This window comes from Leptidea sinapis, chromosome 23 (assembly GCF_905404315.1).
Source record: "Leptidea sinapis chromosome 23, ilLepSina1.1, whole genome shotgun sequence".
Lineage (NCBI taxonomy): Eukaryota > Metazoa > Arthropoda > Insecta > Lepidoptera > Pieridae > Leptidea > Leptidea sinapis.
The window spans coordinates 6,824,628-6,847,146 of record NC_066287.1 but is presented as its reverse complement, the minus strand read 5'-3'; the positions used below and the strand labels follow the sequence as shown (position 1 = coordinate 6,847,146).

Genomic DNA, 22,519 nt, shown 5'->3' with positions numbered 1-22,519 from the left:
TACCGTTTTGTTGAATTGTTTTTTAATTTGTAGTTGAGGCTGTTTTGTTGACTAATTTTTTATTCTCTTATATTTCTTTAAAAAACAAATTAAATTGAAATTTATTGATAGTGGTGACTGAAGTCTTTTCACCTTTTTTTTTTTATGGAATAGGAGGACAAACGAGCGTACGGGTCACCTGTTATTAAGTGATCACCGCCGCCCACAATCTCTTGCAACACCAGAGGAATCACAGGAGCGTTGCTGGCCTTTAAGGAAGGTGTACGCGCTTTTTTTGAAGGTACCCATGTCGTATCGTCCCTGAAACACCGCACAAGAAGCTCATTCCACAGCTTTGTAGTACGTGGAAGAAAGCTCCTTGAAAACCGCACTGTGACAGGACCGCCACACATCCAGATGGTGAGGATGATATCCTAACTTGTGGCGTGTCGTGCGAAGGTGGAATTCAGCGGCAGGAATCAGGTTAAACAGCTCTTCGGAACACTCCCCGTGATAAATGCGGTAGAAGACACACAATGAAGCGTCTCTACGCAACGCCAAGTGATCCAGCCGTTCCCAGAGCACTGGGTCCCCGACAATTCGAGCTGCTCTGCGTTGCACGTGGTCAAATGGATCGAGCTGATACTGGGGTGTGCCAGATCAGAGATGACAGCAATACTCCATGTGTGGCCGGACCTGCGCTTTGTAGAGCGCTAGTATGTGGGCCGGCTTGAAGTATTGCCGTGCTCTATTAATGACGCAAAGTTTCTTTGAAGCCAATATGGCTTTGCCTTCCAGATGACCACAAAATTGGCAATCGCTCGAGATTTCGAGACCCAATATTCCGATACTAGGCGCGGCTTTAAGAGAAGTGTTCTCGAAGAGCGGTGATACGACAAATGGGCTTTTTTAGTGGTAAACGCGCAAACTTGAGTCTTCTGGGGGTTAAATTGGACAAGGTTCAATTTTCCCCATTCCGCGACCTTCTCAAGAGAGGACTCGATAGAAGACACAAGTTTCTCCCGGCACTGATCGTTTTCATTTCTGGCATTTCCCGAGAGAGACCTGCATGGCCAGTGTATACGGCATCACCAGTGCTATCGTCTGCATAGCAATGAATGTTGGAGGTGTCCAACATATCATTGATATGCAGAAGAAACAGCGTGGGAGACAGCACACAGCCTTGGGGCACTCCAGCATTCACGGGCTTCTTGTTCGAGCAATATCCGTCGACAACGACCTGTATGATGCGCCCAGTGAGGAAGCTGGAGGTCCACTTGCATAAGCTCTTGGGAAGCCCAAATGATGGAAGTTTGTAGAGGAGCGCCTTGTGCCATACACGATCAAAGGCCTTCGCTATATCCAGGCTAACTGCCAGGCCCTCCCCCTTGCTTTCAATAGCCGCTGCCCATCTATGTGTTAGGTATACCAGATGATCACCTGCCGACCGACCATGGCGAAACCCGTATTGTCGGTCGTTGATCAACTGGTGACCCTCTAGATATACCAAGAACTGACGGCTAATTATGCTCTCCATGATTTTGGAGAGCAGGAAGGTAATAGCAATAGGCCTGTAGTTTGCCGGATCCGAACTGTCTCCTTTTTTTGGATCGGATGGACAAGGGCTGACTTCCATGAGTCAGGGACTACGCCTTTAGAATAAGAGTGCCGGAATAAACGCGTTAGCACTGGCGTCAACTCAGGGGCACACGTTCTAAGCACGATTGGAGAAATGCCATCCGGCCCGCTCGACTTAATGACGTCCAACGAAAACAGAGCTCGCCTAATAGTTTTCTGTCTGAACTGTACTTCAGGCATAGAGCTCTGACACCGCGGGATGGTCGGCGGTGTTTTTCCGTTGTCGTCAAGAGTCGAGTTGGAGGCGAAAAGAGTGCACAAGAGATCGGCTTTCTCTTTTGCCGTATGGGCCAATATGGAGTTGTTGCCATTCCTCATGTGCAACGGCGGCATGGACGGCTGGCTGAAGTTACCAAGAGCAGCTTTCGACAACGACCAGAATTTGCGTGTTCCGGTGGGGTAACTGGAAAGCTGCTCGCCGATTTTGACGACGTGTTTTGACTTGCACGGGCGATTTGCCGCTTAAAAATTTTGGCCACCGGTCCTCAACACTAACCTATGCGAAACACAGCGGCACTAGGCCGCTACTTCACGCCGGTATTCTGTGCGAGTGTGGTAATTAACTCGGACGAGTCTGGCCCGTTGTGCTGACGTCAAAAGACGGCAGCGTGACTCTCCCACTTCTAAAAAGTCCTTAGTCACCTCTTACGACACCCATGGGCCTGGGACTCCCCTATTATTTTTTCGCCCCGGGAAAAGTACATGGCAAGGACCTTTATTATACCTTTATTATATTTTAGTTTCGTCTTAGAACTATACAGCTTAATGTGTTTTTACTTAAGAGTTTATTAGTTAGAGCTGTTTAGATGGCCACATCAAATTTCATTACATCGAAGGTCATGAAATCGAACACGTTTTATTGATGGCCTATTAAATCTTTCATTTAAGAAATTTACATTATCTGTTTCAGAAAAAGAATGAATCGTGGACGTTTTTTAGTAAATATGGTTGAAGAAAGGGACAAAGAGAACACCAGCCCTAGCTTAATGATTCAAAATGACTATGTACAACCAGATAAGATTAAGAAGGATATGGTACTAGTAAATAGGCCACAGCTAGAAGATGACCCCAGGATGACGTCGTTAAGCGATGAAGACTCATCTACGGAACCTCATGTCTCCGTGGTTGATAAATCCATTCCGAGCAAGTCTAAACAACAGACTGGTACAAATTATTACATTTCATCAATCCGAAGTGACGAAAGTGACATTGACAACTCCGATGAGGATCCTAATTTCCGATTGAATCATAAAAGTAAGACATTGGCTAAGGTTGTAGCTTCTAGTTCATCATCCAGCAGCAGCAGTAACAGCTCGGAGAGTTCATCAAGTTCTAGTAGCTCGTCCTCGTCGGACAGCGAAGATTTTAGTGCAAATACACAACCTCAACCTCAAAAATCTATGATTGCTGAAACGAATACCCAACAGCACATGACAGAAGAAAAAAAGGGTAAAAAGAGAGTTCAAAAACCAACGATGTGGAAATCGAAAGTTTCAAAAGTGCTAAGAATTTCTGGTAAAGCCTACCAGTCCTTGTCGAAATCGAAGATACGAGTGCCCGAGAGAAAAGTCGGCCCTCCCTGTGGAGAAAAATGTCGATTAAAATGTAAAGAAAAGATCGATGAAATATCAAGGCAACATATTTTTGATGCATTTTGGGGACTCAGTAACCTTGATAGGCAGAGAGAATTTGTAGTACGACACTCACAAAAAATAAAGCCAAAATACCGATATTCCAGCACACAAGATTTAAGAGCTCTTAACACGGCTTTTTATTTTGAGGTTGATCGATCCAAAATAAGGGTATGCAAACTCTTCAAATCAACTCTTGACTTAAGTTATAAAACGATACAAACGGCCCTATCAAAGAAGACGGAATCAGGAGTCGTACAAGCTGATTTGAGAGGAAAACATGGCCATCAACCAACTATTGACCCACAAATTAAACAGAGTGTGATAGATTTTATAAATTCTATTCCAAGGATTGAATCGTATTACTTGAGAGCTCAAACGACAGGAGAGTTTATTTCAAGTGATAAATCATTGGCTGATATCTACAGAGATTATAAACAACTACGTGAAAAGGATGGTTTAACTTTTGCCACGTCATCCATTTTCAACAGGATATTCAACACCGAATTGAACATTTCTTTTTTTATACCGAGAAAAGATCAGTGTGATCTTTGCGAAAGATATAAAAACTCGAAAAAGAAAATGATAAAATTAGGACCGATGGTACTATCGTAGCAGTTTACGACTTGCAGGCAGTATTGCAGATTCCAAAGGGCCAAATATCCCTATTTTTTATAAATCCAGGATCAACTGTTTCAATTATACCATCAGCGATTTAAGGGCAAAAGATGTGGTGTGCTTCTTTTGGGATGAAACCCAAGGAAAACGTTGAAATTGGCAGCTGCATACTCGACTACGTTAAAGCTTAGGTAGCCCAACACCGTAATAAAGAAATTGACATAATTTTCTACTCAGACAATTGTGGCGGACAACAAAAAAATAAGTTTTTACTGTCAGCCTACGCCTACGCTGTAAACAAGTTGAGAGTCAAGTCTATTACTCACAAGTTTTTAATACGTGGACACTCACAAAATGAAGGCGACAACGTTCGCAGTGTCATTGAGAGACAAATTAAAAGATACTTGCAGTCAGGTCCAATCTATATACCAGAACAATATAAAACTTTAATTGGTACAGCAAAAAAGACGGGAAAACCATACACAGTCGTAGAAATGACGCATGACAAGTTTTATGACGTGAAAGCTTTGTAAGAATCGTGGGGCACAAATTTCAAAATGACGAGGAGCAAAATCAAGTCAAGTGGCATGAAATTAAGGTTCTCAGGGTTGAAAAAGGACTCCCTGAAACCGGATCTGCCATAGATCAATCGGTATTTTCATTCCCTTTAACACATGTATACACTGAGAAAATGACATTGTCTGGTGCAAAAAAAAATGACATACAAGAATTAATACATAAGAACGTCATTCCAAAATACTGTTATGATGTTTATTATAAAGATGTTTTGGGCGATCACCATTGACTGCTTTATAGTATATAAGATTATAAAACAAATTTAAAAGGCGTAAAAATATTTTTTTTTAGTTATTAGCTAAAATTTAAATGATACAATCAAGTAACTTGTGATTTTCAATGTGATCTCAAAGTGCCATTATTAATATTTAAATTAATAATTATTATAAGTATAATGTAGATTATTTTTTGTTGATAAGTAGGCATGCACATACCTACACTTTGCTATGTTCAGCATACTTACTCATGTAAGATTTGTTTGTAGCAAAATGTGATTTTAGATGTGCATTTAAAATTGCTTTTCATGAAAAAAAGTTGCCAATATTTTGTTTATAAGATAGTTTTATTTGATCTTTTAAAATAATTACGGGTCCTACGGGTATTACGGGCTGTGATTAGATATTATTTAATTAATGATTAATAAAGATAATGTCTCATTTGAGTACTTAATTCAGTGTTTTCTTACTAGTCCATCAACTAACGTACCCCTTCTGTTGGTCACAAACCTGTGTATGAGTTGCATTATTTTAAAATAATTCAAAATGTTTTTACATTTAAATTTATATTGAATCTTCAAAAGAGAGTCAACTAAAAACGAAATTCAGAAACACAGATTCAACTCCAAATAACGAAAAATATTATAAATATTTTTTAAGCAATACAGAAATAACTACAAAAATTTAATTTTCAGCCACAATATACGATTAAAACACACGATTCTGATAACATAATTCTTCAATCTGCATTTAAAAAGCATTGATCAATACAGAAAACTGCTGCAGTGCAAAGGGAGACGGTAATCAGTTTTTCAACTCTACTGAATAAAGGGTTTTTTTGAGTTAATTGCTGTTTAGATCTAGGTGTGCGATATATTAGCCTACCGGCACATTTAGAATAAGATTAACAAGTTTTTTAAAACTATTCTCACAGCGCCATGTGATCTTGTCAGTTCTCGGAAATCAGCACTAGTTTTGTGTTTTCGGGTAGAACAGGAGAAGGAGAATTAGTCCTGTATACTTAGTATCCGGCACCGAACGCAGGTGCTGCTAGCCTTGGGCGTTTACGATCCCAGCGTCGACGCGCCGAGGCACAAGAAGAAGTAGCCCCAAGGACGATTGCTGCACCCGCATCTTAACACAGTCGATCGGCTTAGGTAAAGATATACCGATCTCGCTCCCTCTCCGGCTTGCGCACATACAACTCCCATTGCGGTGTATGGTTTGGTGGTATCAACTGCATTATTGTAACAAAGATTGCCAAACATATGCTCGTACATATCTAGGATCCAGGGTTTGTTCTATAATTTATAAGGAAAACGAGGACAAACGAGCGTATTGGTCACCTGGTGTTAAGTGATCACTGCCGCCCACAATCTCTTGCAAGACCAGAGGAATTACAGGAGCGTTACCGGCCTATCCATGTAGTATCGTCCCGGAAATACCGCAAAAGGAAGCTCATTACACAGCTTTGAATGTGAAAGAAAGCTCCCTGACAACCGGACTGTGGCGGAACGCCACAACGAACGATGATATCCAAATTTATGTCGCTTCGTGCGAAGGTGGAATTTGGCGGCGGCAATCAGGTGAAACAGCACTTCGGAACACTCCCCGTGACAAATGTAGAAGTTGTTCCTTATTTTCAGATGTTTGATGACCAGGATGCATCTTCTTCGTAGTCATGAAGTGGTTTACCAGCACCAGCCCCGCCATATTTTGATATTTTAGAATTACACAACACAGCGGAAGTTGAATATGACTGTGGTGCTCAAAGTCCCGGCAAAAAGTAATTGCTTCAAGGGGTTTCGTTATTGCTTAATGTGATGGGACACACGATGCCAATGAATCTTGTCGGGTCTACAGAGAAGAAGATCAGAGGTCGTAACAAACGGGCGACAACGGTAGTGCTGACAGACTCGAAGACATCATAACCAGTAATACAGTTTAAAAAGAAATTGTTATGTTTCCAAAACCTGAATTATCGTATCAATTATTTACTGGACTCTTTAGGTAAGAACTTACACAATACACATTTGCAGCACTGTGTTATGACATAGCACAATGGTAACCATTTACTTTTAACTTTTCCTCAACCTTTGAAAGATGCTGAGTTAAGGAAACAAATAACTTTTTCTCAAAGTATTTGTGCTAATACCGCTCTATGACCGTTATGAAATTGCTGATTCCCCGTGTGACAAGCGTCACAATAGTATTCACACAATGGTAACCATTTACTTTTAACTTTTCCTCAACCTTTGAAAGATGCTGAGTTAAGGAAACAAATAACTTTTTCTCAAAGTATTTGTGCTAATACCGCTCTATGACCGTTATGAAATTGCTGATTCCCCGTGTGACAAGCGTCACAATATGTATTCACACAATATGTAAAGATTTATGATACAGGTTGGACCAAAAGTCCGTTAACATTTGAATTGGTTGCCGCGTCTAGTAGCGACGGCGGAGGGGGGTAACCCCTCCAGGTTACGCATTGCAAGAGCGGCCAATGGGAATTTAGTACCATGGCTTCGTTCAGCGGTAGTCAACGTGCGTTTTGTGTTCGCGAGTACTATCCTGAGTGTTGCCGACCCTTAGTAAAATTTTTGAAAAAAATATTTTAAGCCAAATGCTTACTCACTTTAACACTTATAAGTTACTTCATATAACACAATTTGGCTTTACTAGGGGACGCTCAACTACGGATGCAGGTGTTGAACTCATCAGGAATATTTTCGAGGCCTGGGAGGAATCACATAATGCACTTGGTATCTTCTGTGATTTATCTAAGGCTTTTGATTGTGTTCAACATTCAACGCTCGTCAGGAAGCTATGTCACTATGGTATAAGAGGGTCTGCACTCGATCTTCTGATCTCATATTTAAATAATAGGATTCAGAGGGTCGAGGTGAATGGCAGGAGATCTCCTGGGACTCCTCTCGGTATGGGGGTACCACAAGGGTCTATTCTTGGACCCTTCCTCTTCCTAATTTATATAAATGATCTACCTAACCTTGTAGAAAAAAAACACAAGGTGGTATTGTTTGCGGATGACACTTCACTTATATTCAAAGTGAAACGAAGCCAAGTTGTATATGACGAAGTAAACAATGCTCTATCTGACATCGTGTACTGGTTTAGTGCCAATAACTTATTGTTAAATAGTCATAAAACCAAACCAGTATTTCTTGGCCCTCAATATGTTGAGGGATTGGCGAATAGAAGCCTAAGCAGTTCTGCAGCATATGCGGTTAAGAAAATTAGACGGTAACTGACATAGATACGGCGAGATTAGTATACTTTAGTTATTTTCATAGTATTATGCCCTATGGTGTATTGTTATGGGGCAGTGCGGCCAATATTAATACTATCTTTGTTCTGCAGAAGAGGGCTATTCGTGCGATTTATAACCTAGATCCTAAAGAATCATTAAGAGAAAAATTTATAGAAATAAATTTTGACTGTTGCTTCTCAATACATTTTTGATAATGTTCTGCATGTTCATAAGCACATTGAGAAATTTTCTAGAAACTGTGACATTCATAATGTTAACACGAGGAACAAACATAAACTTGTTACGCCTACTTGGTTGGGCCGAGTTAGTAAGTCTTTTGTAGGGCGGTGTATATGCTTCTACAATATGATCCCAGACAATGTACAAAACAAATGTGTTACGAAATTTAAAAGAATTGTTAAAAAACGTTTGTGTGGGAAAGATTATAGCATAAACGATTTTCTTAATGACACCACGGACTGGGAATAAAGCGATCACCCTCAGGCTCTTTAATTATAAATGTTTATTGTACGATATTACATTGTAATCCATATTTTATATTAAAAAGAAGGCCGCAGAGTTTCTTGCGCCCATTCTTCTCAGGTCTGAGGCAGTCTCTTTTTAGGTAGGTGGTAGTTTTTGACGTTCAATAAGTGATTTTAAATCCTATTTTGAATATAAATATTTGAATTTGAATTTGAATATCGAAACAACGATTCTGCGACCTTAGCTAAACGAAAGTTTTGCAATCATTACAAGATACGACACAAAAATCAAGCTTCATCAGGTGTGTTAATTAAAAAATGGGTGGGGTAAAAAGTTTGAGAAGACGGGTTCAACAATGGATTAACCTCGATCTGGCCGGCCTAGAACGTCGAGGGACCCCGACAACGTGGAGCGAGTAAAATCGTCTGTATGTGACCAACCTGGACTTTCAACTCAAAAGCGGTCTGCTGTCCTTAACGTGCCAAGAACATCATTAAACCGCATTTTCAAGGAAGATTTAAGTCTACATCCCTATAAAATCCAAATGGTGCAGGAATTAAGGCCTCAGTAATCGCAAACTGCAACCTAGTGGCAGGTTGCAGTTTGCTAACGAAATGGTAGAGCGATTTTACTAACATTTTTTTCTCAGACGAGGCATACATCCACCCAAATGGGCATGTTAATAGACAAAATTGTCGTTATTGGAGTGACACTAATCCGAAATTAAAGCATCAAAAACTCCTGCATTCACCCAAAGTCACAGTATGGGCTGCTTTATCAGCAAGAGGCATTTTGTTGGTTTTAATCAACGCTCATGGTTTCAGAAAGATTCAGCCACTTGTCATACATGTCGAGGCTCGAGACTCGTTAAGGGCAGCTTTTGACAGAGAGACATTTTTGGCCCAAAAGTGATATCGAAAAGAGGGGACATTAACTGGCCGCCTCGTAGCCCGTATCACCAATGGATTTTTTTCTTTGGGGATATGTTAAGGCTAAAGTTTACGACACCAACGCAGTAACTCTTGACGAATTAAAGGATCGGATTCACACAGAAACCCAAAACATCTCAACAGAAACATGTAAAGCTGTTATCGAAAATTTCCGCTCTAGATTGCAGTAATACCAGAATAATGAAGGATTGCATATGGATGATGTGATTTTAAAAAAATAAATTCCCATTTTGTTTACTACCGAAAACAATAAACAATTTTGATCTACTGTAATTAATTTCTTTTTAATCATCATTCCAATTATAAACGGACTTTTGGTCCACCCTGTATTATGTCCATCACAATGTACAACCAAATACAAGTACACCGCAGCGAGCCACCTCGCCTCCCCGGATCTCACGGCGTTAGGAACCGAGCTCAATCTAATTAAAGTAGGTACCTACTTTAATGTATTTTCGGTACGGCCCAAATAATAATTTCAAAATGCTATGGGATTTTGATTGTGTTCAATTCTGCTAGTTGATAGCCAATAGCACAATAGGAATAGATAAATTTATACATTGCGCAGCTTAAAGCAATTGTGCTTTTGTTTCATTTTGTTTATGAATTTTGTAATTTTTTTAGGGGATAAAAATAAAGGAAAGTAGGAAGAAACGTAACAGAAACTTATAAGTTTTTAACTTAGAAGAAGACCTTTTTTAAAAATTAATAAAACTATTCAGAAGAAGATTATTTCTGGAAATTTCATTGAGCTCAAATTATCATTTTGCGAGTCAAGCATTTTCAGTGATTGGAAACGTGAAATGAATTTGTTATGCTGATTTTTATGCTAAAATGCAAACGACAGATAAAAACTCTCGAAAGAGCTGGGTTAAGTAAATTCGACTCCTTTTATAAAGCAAAACTTAAATAAATCAAATCAAAATCACTTTATTCATTTAGGTCAAAGAAATAACATTAAACTTGTGAATGTCAAAAGTTTCTTTATTTTTACAATTTACCACCACTTCCTAAAAAGTTGGGCTTTAAGAGAAGAACTGGCAAGAAACATATTGCCGCTCTTTTAAATAAACATTTAGGTACAGCTTCATCGTTTTACAAATTATTTTAATTACAGTAAAATATGTACTGACTCCCCAAAAATACCCAAGCTTCAAATACACAATGCTTTACACGAGTAAGTAAAAAATACTTTTTTTAAGTACTCTTAAGGACGCGTTTACGAATCCGACAAAAATAAGATATTTTTCGGTAGAGTTTGTGACGAAATTAAAGTCTAACAAAACTAAAAATTGCCACAAATAGATTACTTCTTTATCTCCAATTAGCGGGAAATGTTTGCTTTGAAATTTTGATATTTTATGTGGTAAAAACGATTATCCGTTACCTCTTCACACAAAATTGACGAAATGGGGCTTCATTCAGGATCAGTTTTCTGCTACCACTTACACAATTTTGGCTCTTAAAAATTATGTAAGGAAAGCAGATATAATATTTTCAAAAACACGGGAAATTAATTAATGAATATTTAATAAATAATCTCAGAAAAAAATAAAAATGAATCGTCTAAAATTCATATATATTTCTGATAAGCATGAGCTTTAAAGTGTGGTATTAAGGGTTATTTTATTTTGTCACTCCGTACGCATTGCACCGAAAGATCTATCGAATTCGAAATAACCTCAGCCCGCGCTCGGCCGCCGTCGTGGGTAGACACTGTGTCGGTTGTAAGCAGCAGCTCGTACTGGGAAAGATCGCTGTACGAACATGAATATTTTTTATAAGCTATACAATACTGTCTTTGATACTTTACATATTTTGTACGCAGTCAGATTTTCAATAAATTATGTTTCTGTATTTTTTTGAAGAATTTGTGATTTATAAGTTCATCTCTAAATATAAGGTCTAATCGAAATCCAAGATGGCGCTTATAAAATTGGCAACTTTTCTTCATGGGTGTCATTTTCATGGTTTTCGGGGTCAACAATAACGAATATCGGGTCAAAATCGAAATCCAAGATGGCGCCTATGCAAATTACCAACTTCTCTTCATGGGTGTCATTTTCATGGTTATCGGGGTTAACAATAACGAATATCGGGTCAAAATCGAAATCCAAGATGGCGCCTATGAAATTTACCAACTTCTCTTCATGGGTGTCATTTTCATGGTTTTCGGGGTCAATAATAACGAATATCGGGTCAAAATCGAAATCCAAGATGGCGCCTATGCAAATTACCAACTTCTCTTCATGGGTGTCATTTTCATGGTTATCGGGGTTAACAATAACGAATATCGGGTCAAAATCGAAATCCAAGATGGCGCCTATGAAATTTACCAACTTCTCTTCATGGGTGTCATTTTCATGGTTTTCGGGGTCAATAATAACGAATATCGGGTCAAAATCGAAATCCAAGATGGCGCCTATGCAAATTACCAACTTCTCTTCATGGGTGTCATTTTCATGGTTTTCGGGGTGAACAATAACGAATATCGGGTCAAAATCAAAATCCAAGATGGCGCCGATGAAATTTACCAACTTCTCTTCATGGATGTCATTTTCATGGTTTTTGGGGTCAACAATATCGAATATCGGGTCAAAATTAAAATTCAAGATGGTGACTATGAAATTTACCAACTTCTTATCATGGGTGTCATTTTCATGAATTTTGGGGTCAACAATAACGAATAGCGGGCCTAAATCGAAATCCATGATGGTGCCTATGAAATCTACAAAATTTTCTCCATGGGTGTCATTTACATTGTCAAAATTAGAATTCATTCATAAACTTAAATTATCTTATAAAAGGCCTGTCTAACAATATCCCACATGCTAAATTAATTCTTCATTCCCTAAATCTATACTAATCTATACTAATATTATAAAGCTGCAGTGTTTGTTTGTTTGTTTGTTTGAACGCGCTAATCTCTGGTACTACTGGTCCGATTTGAATGATTCTTTCAATGTTGGGTAGTCCATTTATCGAGGAAGGCTATAGGCTATGTTTTTTTTTTCAAAATTAGGGATCCGTAATAAAATTGCTATTTTGTAACACAAGGTGTAAAATCGAAAACCTATTTTTGCGTGCGCTGCAAAAACTATTGACAATAGAACAAAATGATGTACAATATATATATAGGCAATATTTTATTACTTATAAGAGTATCGCGTGAATTATACTTTATATGGCAAAACAACGTTTGCCGGGTCAGCTAGTATAGAATATTTACGTTTCGACTTTTCACTCACAATATGTACAAAACACATTCCGTTAACAATCTAATTAAAAAAATCTCAAAATTTGATTTGAAAGACCTATCTAATTGTTCTCTGCACCCTCGATAACCTCGGATACGATACCCATATTGTTGAAATCATAATTTTTCGCGGCGGCCATCTTGGATTTAAAAAAAACTGCGTTTACTGCACACGACGTTATGCGACAAAATTGCCATCTAAAATTCTAATATTGAACTACTAAACGAATACATCAACCAATTATCAAAAATACATAGGTATTAAAAAAATAAAATTCAAACTTGCTAAAGTCGCGTAAAAACGCGTCCTTAAACAAATCAATAATAAAAACAAGAAGAATTATTGAGTACCATTCTACAGTAGGTGCATCAATCCACACACTCTAATGAATAAAGCTATTTATTATGCGCGCATTTTAGAATAGGATATAATAAAAACACTTTATTAACAATAAAACACACACCTACAATTTACAGTATAAATCTTAAAGTATTAAATTAAATGTAACAAAAATAATTGAAATATAAACAAAAAAAATAAATGAACTGTGCGGCGCGTAATTCCATGCTAAAAGGAGCTGACTCAGTATATTGTTGGTTAGTGCAGAAGTCACCAACACAACACTGGTTTTCAGCAGCCCCTCGTGACATTTAGAGTAGCTAAACAGCTGTTGTAATCTTCCCATTGTAATTATTATTTTTTGATGAACATGTTGAAAATATATAGAGTTATAAAATATAATTATAATTAATATTAAATCATATTATAATTTTTATGTAATAATAAATATTTTAGTAACGATTATAAATATATATATATATATATATATATATATATATAAATTGAACCCCATCAATGCCGATGTGGCGTCCTCATTGAATGACCCTGGTGACTTGGGCACGGGGAAGAGCGCTGGCGACACTCTGGCTCCTTCTCGTATCCAAGTTACGTCACTTAAGCACATTCATAACACAGGCAAATTTATTAATAGACCAGGGTCGATAATTATTGAAACCAAAATAAATAATAGTAGGATGAAACCCGTTGGAAAAAGAGGAGGATAAAACAAAAATGAAAGGAAAAAACAGCATTTAATGTCAATAGCATGCACCAATTATTTTACTGAAAATTTCAGCAACAAAAAATATACTTCTACTTTTTCTCATTCATATGTAAATACCTTTGTTACTTCCATTATTAAACATTATTATAATTAAGATTTGTTAAGTATAAAAATTCAAAAACATGTGTGGACTGCGATGGTCTTTTTATTTCTTAAAAGGGACCCCGAGCGAAACTAATTGGAGATCACTGATCTAGAGTATTGTGCTCTTATAGGAATTGGGAGTATCTATTAGTCTAATCTCAAAAGCCGGCAACGCATCTCTTGGCCTCTGGTATTACTGAAATCAGCCTGATGATGATGGCGATCTGGTTTCCTTTACTTTACATCAAGTGAGCCACTCTAATATATAACGACTTATGGCCGTTTTCAATAACCTATCTACCCTTTGTTTAACTTACGGATACATTGCTGTCACCGTTTAATGAAAAGATCTTATCTGTCCATAGTTATGGTCAATATAGTTATAGTCCAATGCTGTCAATAATATAATAATAGGTTATTAAAATGTAAGTAAGCGTAAAAGGATAGATTTGTCTACGTCTAGTAAGTTAAACTAAGGATAGACAGGTTATTGAAAAAGGCCGTTATACGTTGATTATACCGATGACGCAGAGGTGGTCGCTAACCATAGGCCTGACGAGAAAGCTCATGGTTGATCAGAGGGCAATGGAGAGGGCTATGCTCGGAGTTTCCCTGCGAGATCGAATCAGAAACGAGGAAATACGTAGGAAAACCAAAGTCATAGCCCAAATGATTGCGAAGCTGAAGTGGCAGTGGGCAGGGCACATAATACAAAGTGTTGGTAGGCCCCCCTAAAATGGACCGATGACCTGGTCAAGATCGCCCGCGCCGGTTGGGCCGAGAGGGAAGCGCAGGACCCATCATCGTGGAGATCTTTTGGCGAGGCCTTTGTCCACACCTTTGTCGAGCGGACGTCTTCCGGCTGATGATGATACCCATGAAATAAATCTAAGATCGGAAAAGAACAGCAGATTTATATTATATTATAGTTGCCTATAATGATGAGAAAGATTTGCTTCATTGTTAAAAAAGCAAATGCGTGACATTTTATTATTTCTAAAAGAAATTTTTATCAAACTCAACACAGGTTAAAAAAGTCTGGCAGAGTACCTACTCATAACACTGGAAACCTCGAAAAAAAATATTAATATGAATTATGAATACATGCCAGCGAAGGTAAGCGTTCAGCACTAAAATACCCCTGCTGCTACACGGATGGCTATAAGTATAATCTCGTTAGGAGGGGTACCTATTTCTATACATATGTATATTGTTTCATAAGCAGGTATGGACGACAGGGCTGTACTAACAAGAGGGTGTATTTTCTTATTTCGTATTAGTTATCTAATCTACAATTATGTTTTTGAAATTAGCTAAATTAATTATCAAATACAACTTATATACAGTAAAGCTCTTTATTCGCGGGTATATGTTCCGTAAATATGCTGCGAATACAGAAACCGTGAATACGGAATGGTAATTTATATGGGATTAAAATGGATACATGCCTACGTGACAAAATGAAAAACAAACATATTAAAAAAAACAATTTAATTGAAGTTTTTGACCATACTTACTAATTATTATCTTCAGGCTTATGCAATGGTTTAAAGAATCTTGTAATTTTTCTTGGCTGGCAGTTTTTAAAAGCTTCTTCAGTTTAAACTGATATTCAGCAGTGGCATTAGGAATTTGCCTCTTAAAAAAACACCCTCCATAGACTGATAAATTTTCATAAAGATATCGCAAAGCTCATTTGGCATTCTTTAATTTTTCAGATTAAATGTCACAGTTCCAGTGCTTGTTGAAGCCTCTTCTTCAATGGGTTGTGAATTTAACATTTCCTCCAAATCGATTTCAGTCAAATCTTCATCTTGCGATTCAAGCAACTCCTGAATGTCACTTGATTCTATCTGTTCGCACACATCCCGTCCTATTCCATTCACAATTTCGGCTATGTTTGAATTATTTTTATTATTATGCATGTACTATGTACCGATTACATCCGCGAATAAATAAATCTTTAGCCGCGAATATAGGAATTGGGTTACAATTTTTTAATCCGCGGATAATGAAAACACGATTGAAGGAAGCGTGTAAGAAGCTTTTTCTGTATTGAAACTACTTATGGTGTGGAAACAGTGTCATTCTACTGCATTCAACAACACATTTAAATGTACCTATAGTTTAATAACCAGCACAACTTTTTAATCTAATTTGCCGCTAATTGAATTATTTGATCATTTGTTAAAAATCGATTATTAAATTTATTAAAAAATAAATATCATTTTTCACTGCAATCTTCAAGTCATAAAGTTCATTTTCTATGAAAGGCGAGGACAAAGGAGCGTACGGTTCACCTGATATTAAGTGATCACCACCACCCACACTCTCCTGTAACACCAGAGGAATCACAGGAACGTTGCCGGGCTTTTAAGAAGGCTTACGTGCTTGTTTTGTAGGTACACATGACGTATCGTCCTGAAAACAACGTCCGGGCAAGGAAGCCCATTCCATTTGTCGTTGATGTGGCAGAAATGGAGGCCTCCTTTCTCTGATCTGGTGTACTCCAGTATCAGCTCGAACTATTTGCAACGTACTTTCTGTAAACGGCTCGATCACTCGACGTTTCGTTAAGATGTTATCTATTCTATTCTCTATTATATCTACCAATCGATTGTATTTCGTTTACGGCAATTATCATAGGGAGTGTTTCGAAGAGTTGTTTGACCCGATCCCTGGCACAGAATTGTACCTTCACACGACACACCACCACCTTGGATATAATAATCACCATCTGGATGTGTAATGTTTCCCCACAGTGTGGCTTTAAAAAAACGCTCAATATTGATATGCAGAAGAAACAGTGTTAGGGACAGCCTTAGGGAAATCTGGCCGGCAGCAGCCGTCAAAAACGACTTTTACCCCGTAAGAAAACTGATAATCCACATGCACAAACTCTCGGGAAGCTCATATAATGGAAATTGAGACGCCATACTCGATTTAAGATCTTCACTTTAGCACAAAAAAAATTGTCAAGCCTTCAATGCGTAAAGTATACTAGAAGATATACTGGACAATTATAGCAAAAGCCGTAGGTACTGTTGTTCATTGTTCAAATTTCCTCTAGGTATACGAGTATACAGCTGGCGATTCATGATCCTCACCATAATTTTTAGAGCAGTTCTTCGATGAAGCCATTCATATACAAAATTATAAAAGAATAAATCGCATTCACCACTTCAGCCTCTCCTGTAAACGCACACAAGCTCACACTAAATTCTAATTCCACTTAACTTTTTATCAAATTACTATAACATAGGCATTCGACATATATGAGAGGTGTTTGACGTTATGGAAATTGAAAACCAGCCTTTGAAGTGAGAGTACCTATGCTCTCAACTTTTAGCTCCTCATGTCGTATCAGTTTGGGAATAGTTTAGCCAAATGAGCATGACTTGATCATGGATGATTCAAGCCGCTCTTCAATGCATGTAATCAAATGGACCTAGTATTGGGAATTTCCTGCACATAGGAGAGGAAAAATCCTGATTAATGCGCACTCGCTTCTTAATGATGACTAGTCCTCGCCCAGACTCAAACGAAGCTCTAAGTCAGGGGCCATCTAATTTCAGCATCATGAGGTAATATTTTTTGCAGTATTTTTGAACTTTATCATTACAATTATTATTTACTCACCTGTCTTGGTGGTTCTTTTTCATGAAAAAAAAACTCCATAAAATCGCCAAGTTTAACAAAATAAAAATCCCGCTAGCAGGCTCCAGCCCTGGTAAAATGTTACAAGAAATAAGTAGATAATGTATTCAACGTCTTAGACTTGTTCTATATCTAATTATGAATATTGATTTTGTTGGTGACGCCGCGGTTAATCCTCAGTGTCTTCTTATAAAAGACGTGGACAAGCGGTAGACCACGAGTAGCCTCCGCAGTACAACCTCAGCAATCCCGCCGGAGATCGGTTAAACTAAAGACTGGAGTAGTTCGTGAAGCGATTTTCTTCAGTATTTTTGGTAATAACCATCTCGGGGCCACCCAATTTCCACCCTCCCTCTTAGTGGATTTTTAGTGAGTCAAATAGGAAGACGTGTGCTTAGCCTGTTTGTTCCTGTTTAATTATATCCTTTTTATGAATTGTAACAAATATTTTGTTTTCTTTTGCAGTTTTTAGTTTAAGTTTGTTAAAATGGCCATCACAAGCATGGATCCGGGACCGGGTGTAGCTGCTTTGCAGTCATGGGGACCTCATGCTGAGGCCTATGGCTCCAACCATACCGTTGTGGATAACGTGCTGCCTGAAATGTTACACCTGATAGACCCTCACTGGTAAGTTGCACCCTGCACTAATTAGGTCATTTTTCCTATTTTGCATAATTAAAAATTAAATAATTATTCGAAAAACAAGACTCCATAAAATACAAACTTATTTGTATGTCTCAATGTGCAGTTCTTTAATAAAATACTAAATTTAAAAACAATATAATGATAATTGACAAATTAAAAAAGACTACTAGACAATTAAAGAGGATAAAGAAGTATGGAAAATGGATGCTCCTGGTAGATTATAAACATTATATAGTATCTTATATATTTATATATTTGACAATGAATTCAATTTCTAAACCTTGATTCGATGCATTCAATAAATCATTTATAAACTTATATACAGTTTATTTTTCATTACTATGAAATATTTCATATTTAAAACGCTTTTTAACTTTGAACATGACTCATATATTGCATGTAGCACCGTAGAAACTAAGTTGCTGTCTATAATATTACAACAGTTTTTGTAAAATACTCTATTTGATTTGAAAGAGCCGTTCAGTTTCTTTTACTTTTTTCTCTACTTTTTCCGAACATATGGTAGATTCAGTAATTTAAATTAAATATTATTAATCACGATTGAAAAGCTAAACGCTTCTTAGTAATTGAATACAGTTTTAAAGAAATCCTATTTGGCATTGACTTTGTCTATGGGTCTTTGACAACGTAACATAAAAATTTGGATAACATCCCTTCGATAATTTGCAAGATATCTGCTGAATCACCAGAGGCTAATCGTGTTATTCCCCAACAGTCTTTTTCGCATTATCATCCTACGGGCTAGTGATAGTGAGGAATTAAAAGCAATAATGTCCTTTAAGACTGGTTCTGCCAATGGCCCCGATGGATTGAGACCTCAGCATCTTAAGCATTCGATATGTCCTTCCACAGGGGTGCAAGTAAAGCTTTCCTTGAGGATATTGTTTTCTTAGTAAATCTTATGCTTTCTAGAAAAATTAATGCCGAAATTACCAAAACATTATATGGCGCGAAAAAAGAAAAGAAAAAAAGATGGTGGTATCTATCGACGCCTTGTTTCTAAAATTTGTTGTGCACATAATATCTCCTTACCTGTCAAACAATTCATTCCAACTCAGTTGGGTGGTAGCGAAACTGCAGTCGCTGCAACGCTGGGCGTAATTTTTTGGAGAGTAAATCTTGTGATGTCGGCGAAAATTTCCAAATTTTAGACCAGGTTGATATTACGAATGAAATTGCATGTTCTGTTAATATTAAAGTTTTGGATAAGAATGTACTTCACCTTCTTGGAGCTCAATTATATCTTGTTTAAAACATCATCATCCATCGATCTTATCAGATTGTTAAAGATTTATTCCTATATGGCCTTAACCATTATTCCATTTTGCTTATTTGATCCAAAATTTACATACTTATTAAGGTCTAGAAATTTCCAAATTTACTTAATGAGATTATTATTTACCTTAAAAATATTTAAGAAACCGTTTTGAGTTGTGCATTAACAGATCGTGCATGGTCTCAAGCCTCTTTACCGATATTATTTGGTGGTTTGGGTCCTCGTGAAGTTTCTGGCGTTTTTTTACCAGCGTCATTTTCAGTTCATAGTGCGTAGCCCTTGGTAACTAGAATTGTAAATCATGTAGGTATCAGGTAACTCAAAGATTGCGTATTTGAACGAAGCTAAAAATGTTTGAGTAAATAATGCAAGTATTCATAATTTTCAAGAAGGTTGAAAGTGTTAAAAAGCATGGGACGCACTGTTTGTTATCCTTCCTCCTTTGATGATCTTTTGATACATCTACAGAAAGAAGAGAGCGTGCTTGTTTTTTGGCCGTGACACAAAAGGAGTCGGGCTTTAGTTACAAGCGTTACCTTCTTCGTCGATTGAAACGCAACTTGTCAATAAGCATTTCACTCCGGTTTCGTAGAAAATTATACGAATCACATCAATGCCGATATGGTGTGCAGTAGCTCTTGGGCCTAAAATCGGCATCAAACGTGGAAGTGCTGCCAGTGTTGTTGGCACGCTTCCCCGTAATGTTAGCGTAATTTAATGAAATCATAGTATTGTAATATAGTGGTAAGCATTATTTCATCTGAATTATATGTTTTGTAATTAAATTTTAAGCAGCATGTCATAATTAAAGATCAGCCTAATAGTGGTCACAACTTTCAGGTACCAATTTCCACCAATGAACCCACTATGGCACGGTCTGCTTGGATTTGTCATTGGCATACTGGGCTTCGTTTCCATCACGGGCAACGGAATGGTAATTTATATCTTCACAACAACCAAGGTAATTACCGAATACACCATTTACTAGATGTCGTATTACAATGTGGTATTTACATATTTCTGTCGTTGCAGTCTCTCAAAACCCCATCAAATCTCCTAGTTGTTAATTTGGCTTTCTCCGACTTTCTGATGATGTGTTGCATGGCTCCTGCTATGCTTGTGAACTGTTACTACGAAACGTGGGTGTTCGGTAAGATATATTTAAAGAATCTGGAATAAAAAAAATAATTATCAAATTCATTTTTAATAATATTTATCGATATTTAAGGTCCACTTGCTTGTGAACTGTATGCATGCGCTGGATCACTGTGCGGTTGTGCATCAATATGGTCGATGACCATGATTGCGTTTGACCGGTACAATGTAATCGTCAAGGGTATTGCCGCCAAGCCTCTCACAATCAATGGCGCATTGCTGCGAATTCTTGGCATCTGGGCGTTTTCACTAACATGGACTGTAGCACCAATGTTAGGATGGAGCAGGTACGACTTGATGACTAAGCAAATTACAAAGCAGTTTGGAGTATTAATACTAAAATATTACGAGGTATTTGCTTCATGGCTTAATTGTATGTATTCAGATATGTACCAGAAGGCAACATGACCGCTTGCGGAACTGACTATCTTGACAAGACTTGGCTGAGCCGCAGTTACATCCTGGTTTACTCAGTCTTCTGTTACTTCTTGCCATTGATCCTCATCATCTACTCTTACTTCTTCATTGTTCAAGTAAATAGCTTAACATAATATTAAATTGTTTATTATATAGCTAGATCTTATATACTAAAGTATTTTATTACTTTATTTTATAGGCCGTTGCAGCACACGAGAAAGCTATGAGGGAACAGGCCAAAAAAATGAACGTGGCTTCTCTCAGGTCTTCAGAGGCGGCTAACACTAGCGCTGAGTGCAAATTGGCTAAGGTAAATATTAAAGCAGTTTTAACAACGATTTACTCTAAGCTTAGTAAAGTTGCATAGAAACTAAAGACTTCAGCTGAAAATAACAGTATTTAGGTAAGCCATGATAAAAAAAATGGTCTGTAACGAATAACATTATCAATAAAAATTATGATAAAAACATAAGGAGTTTCTCGCTGGACAACAACGATAAGTGTCGGATGCACACTCTGGTAACACTGCGGTAACTTTGTGTCAGTAAAAGTAATCATTTATACTGTTTTTTATAATTTTATCTTGTCCTACAGGTAGCACTGATGACCATTTCTCTGTGGTTCATGGCATGGACTCCATACTTGGTGATCAATTTCACCGGAATATTTGAAACCTACCCAATCACACCGCTTGCCACTATTTGGGGATCCGTCTTTGCCAAGGCTAACGCTGTCTACAATCCAATTGTATATGGAATCAGGTAATAATGCAACCAATACTCATACATCACATAAGAGAGTTTAGATATTTACATTTAATTTCAATGATCCATTGCAAAATTTAAATTATTTATATGAAAACAATATGACCCGTAAGACCTGTAGGATGTGGAGATATTTGTACTGTTCTTTGCTCAAAAGGCTGAGTAACTTATTTTAACAACTTATTTTTAAATTGTGTAGCCATCCCAAGTACCGCGCAGCCTTGTACCAGAGGTTCCCAGCACTGGCTTGCCAACCCTCACCCGAGGAAGCAGCCAACGGGTCTGTGGCATCTGCAGCAACTGCCTGCCAGGAAGAAAAACCATCAGCGTAAATACGGACACGACCAATACCAATGAACGGCCACGGCGAACTTGTGATTTTGTAAAAATTGTAAACTTTGACACAGAACATGGGCTGAACAAAATACTCAGGCTGTTGGATATTTTCTTTTCTGTATAATATTATATTTTAGTAGTCGTTTCAGTTTATTCCCTTCCATGCCTGCATATTTTGGGTCCACGTTTTGTGCTATAAGTTGAAAACTGCACACATTTATTTTAACCCTCCTGCGCTTCGGTCGGCGATATTAAAAAACTACAAAAAAATGTTTAATTAAATGTATGTCGTCAGACCACCCTAATTGCCTCGAGACTGCTCCTATTAGATGTATCTAGAAAATGATTATGGACGATGGAAAACGCTTTGTAACTCGGATCAATAAAATATATACACGCAACGTGGTTTACGGCCACTCTAAA

The 22,519-nt window shown here is 37.6% G+C and overlaps 1 protein-coding gene across 2 annotated transcripts; it reads left to right on the top strand.

Annotated features, from left to right (window-relative positions):
• Positions 1-17,678: 17,678 nt before the first annotated feature.
• On the top strand, positions 17,679-22,519 carry LOC126971170 (opsin-1-like). 2 transcript variants are annotated; one of them, XM_050817337.1, is made up of 9 exons: positions 17,679-17,796; positions 17,948-18,109; positions 20,265-20,385; positions 20,457-20,574; positions 20,653-20,866; positions 20,965-21,112; positions 21,196-21,306; positions 21,591-21,757; positions 21,960-22,519. In XM_050817337.1, the coding sequence occupies exons 2-9, from the start codon at positions 17,970-17,972 to the stop codon at positions 22,090-22,092; spliced, it is 1,152 nt and encodes a 383-aa protein (XP_050673294.1). In that variant the 5' UTR covers positions 17,679-17,796; positions 17,948-17,969; the 3' UTR covers positions 22,093-22,519. The 2 variants fall into 2 exon arrangements, with proteins under 2 accessions (XP_050673294.1, XP_050673295.1); XM_050817338.1 differs by having other exon boundaries at positions 17,688-17,851.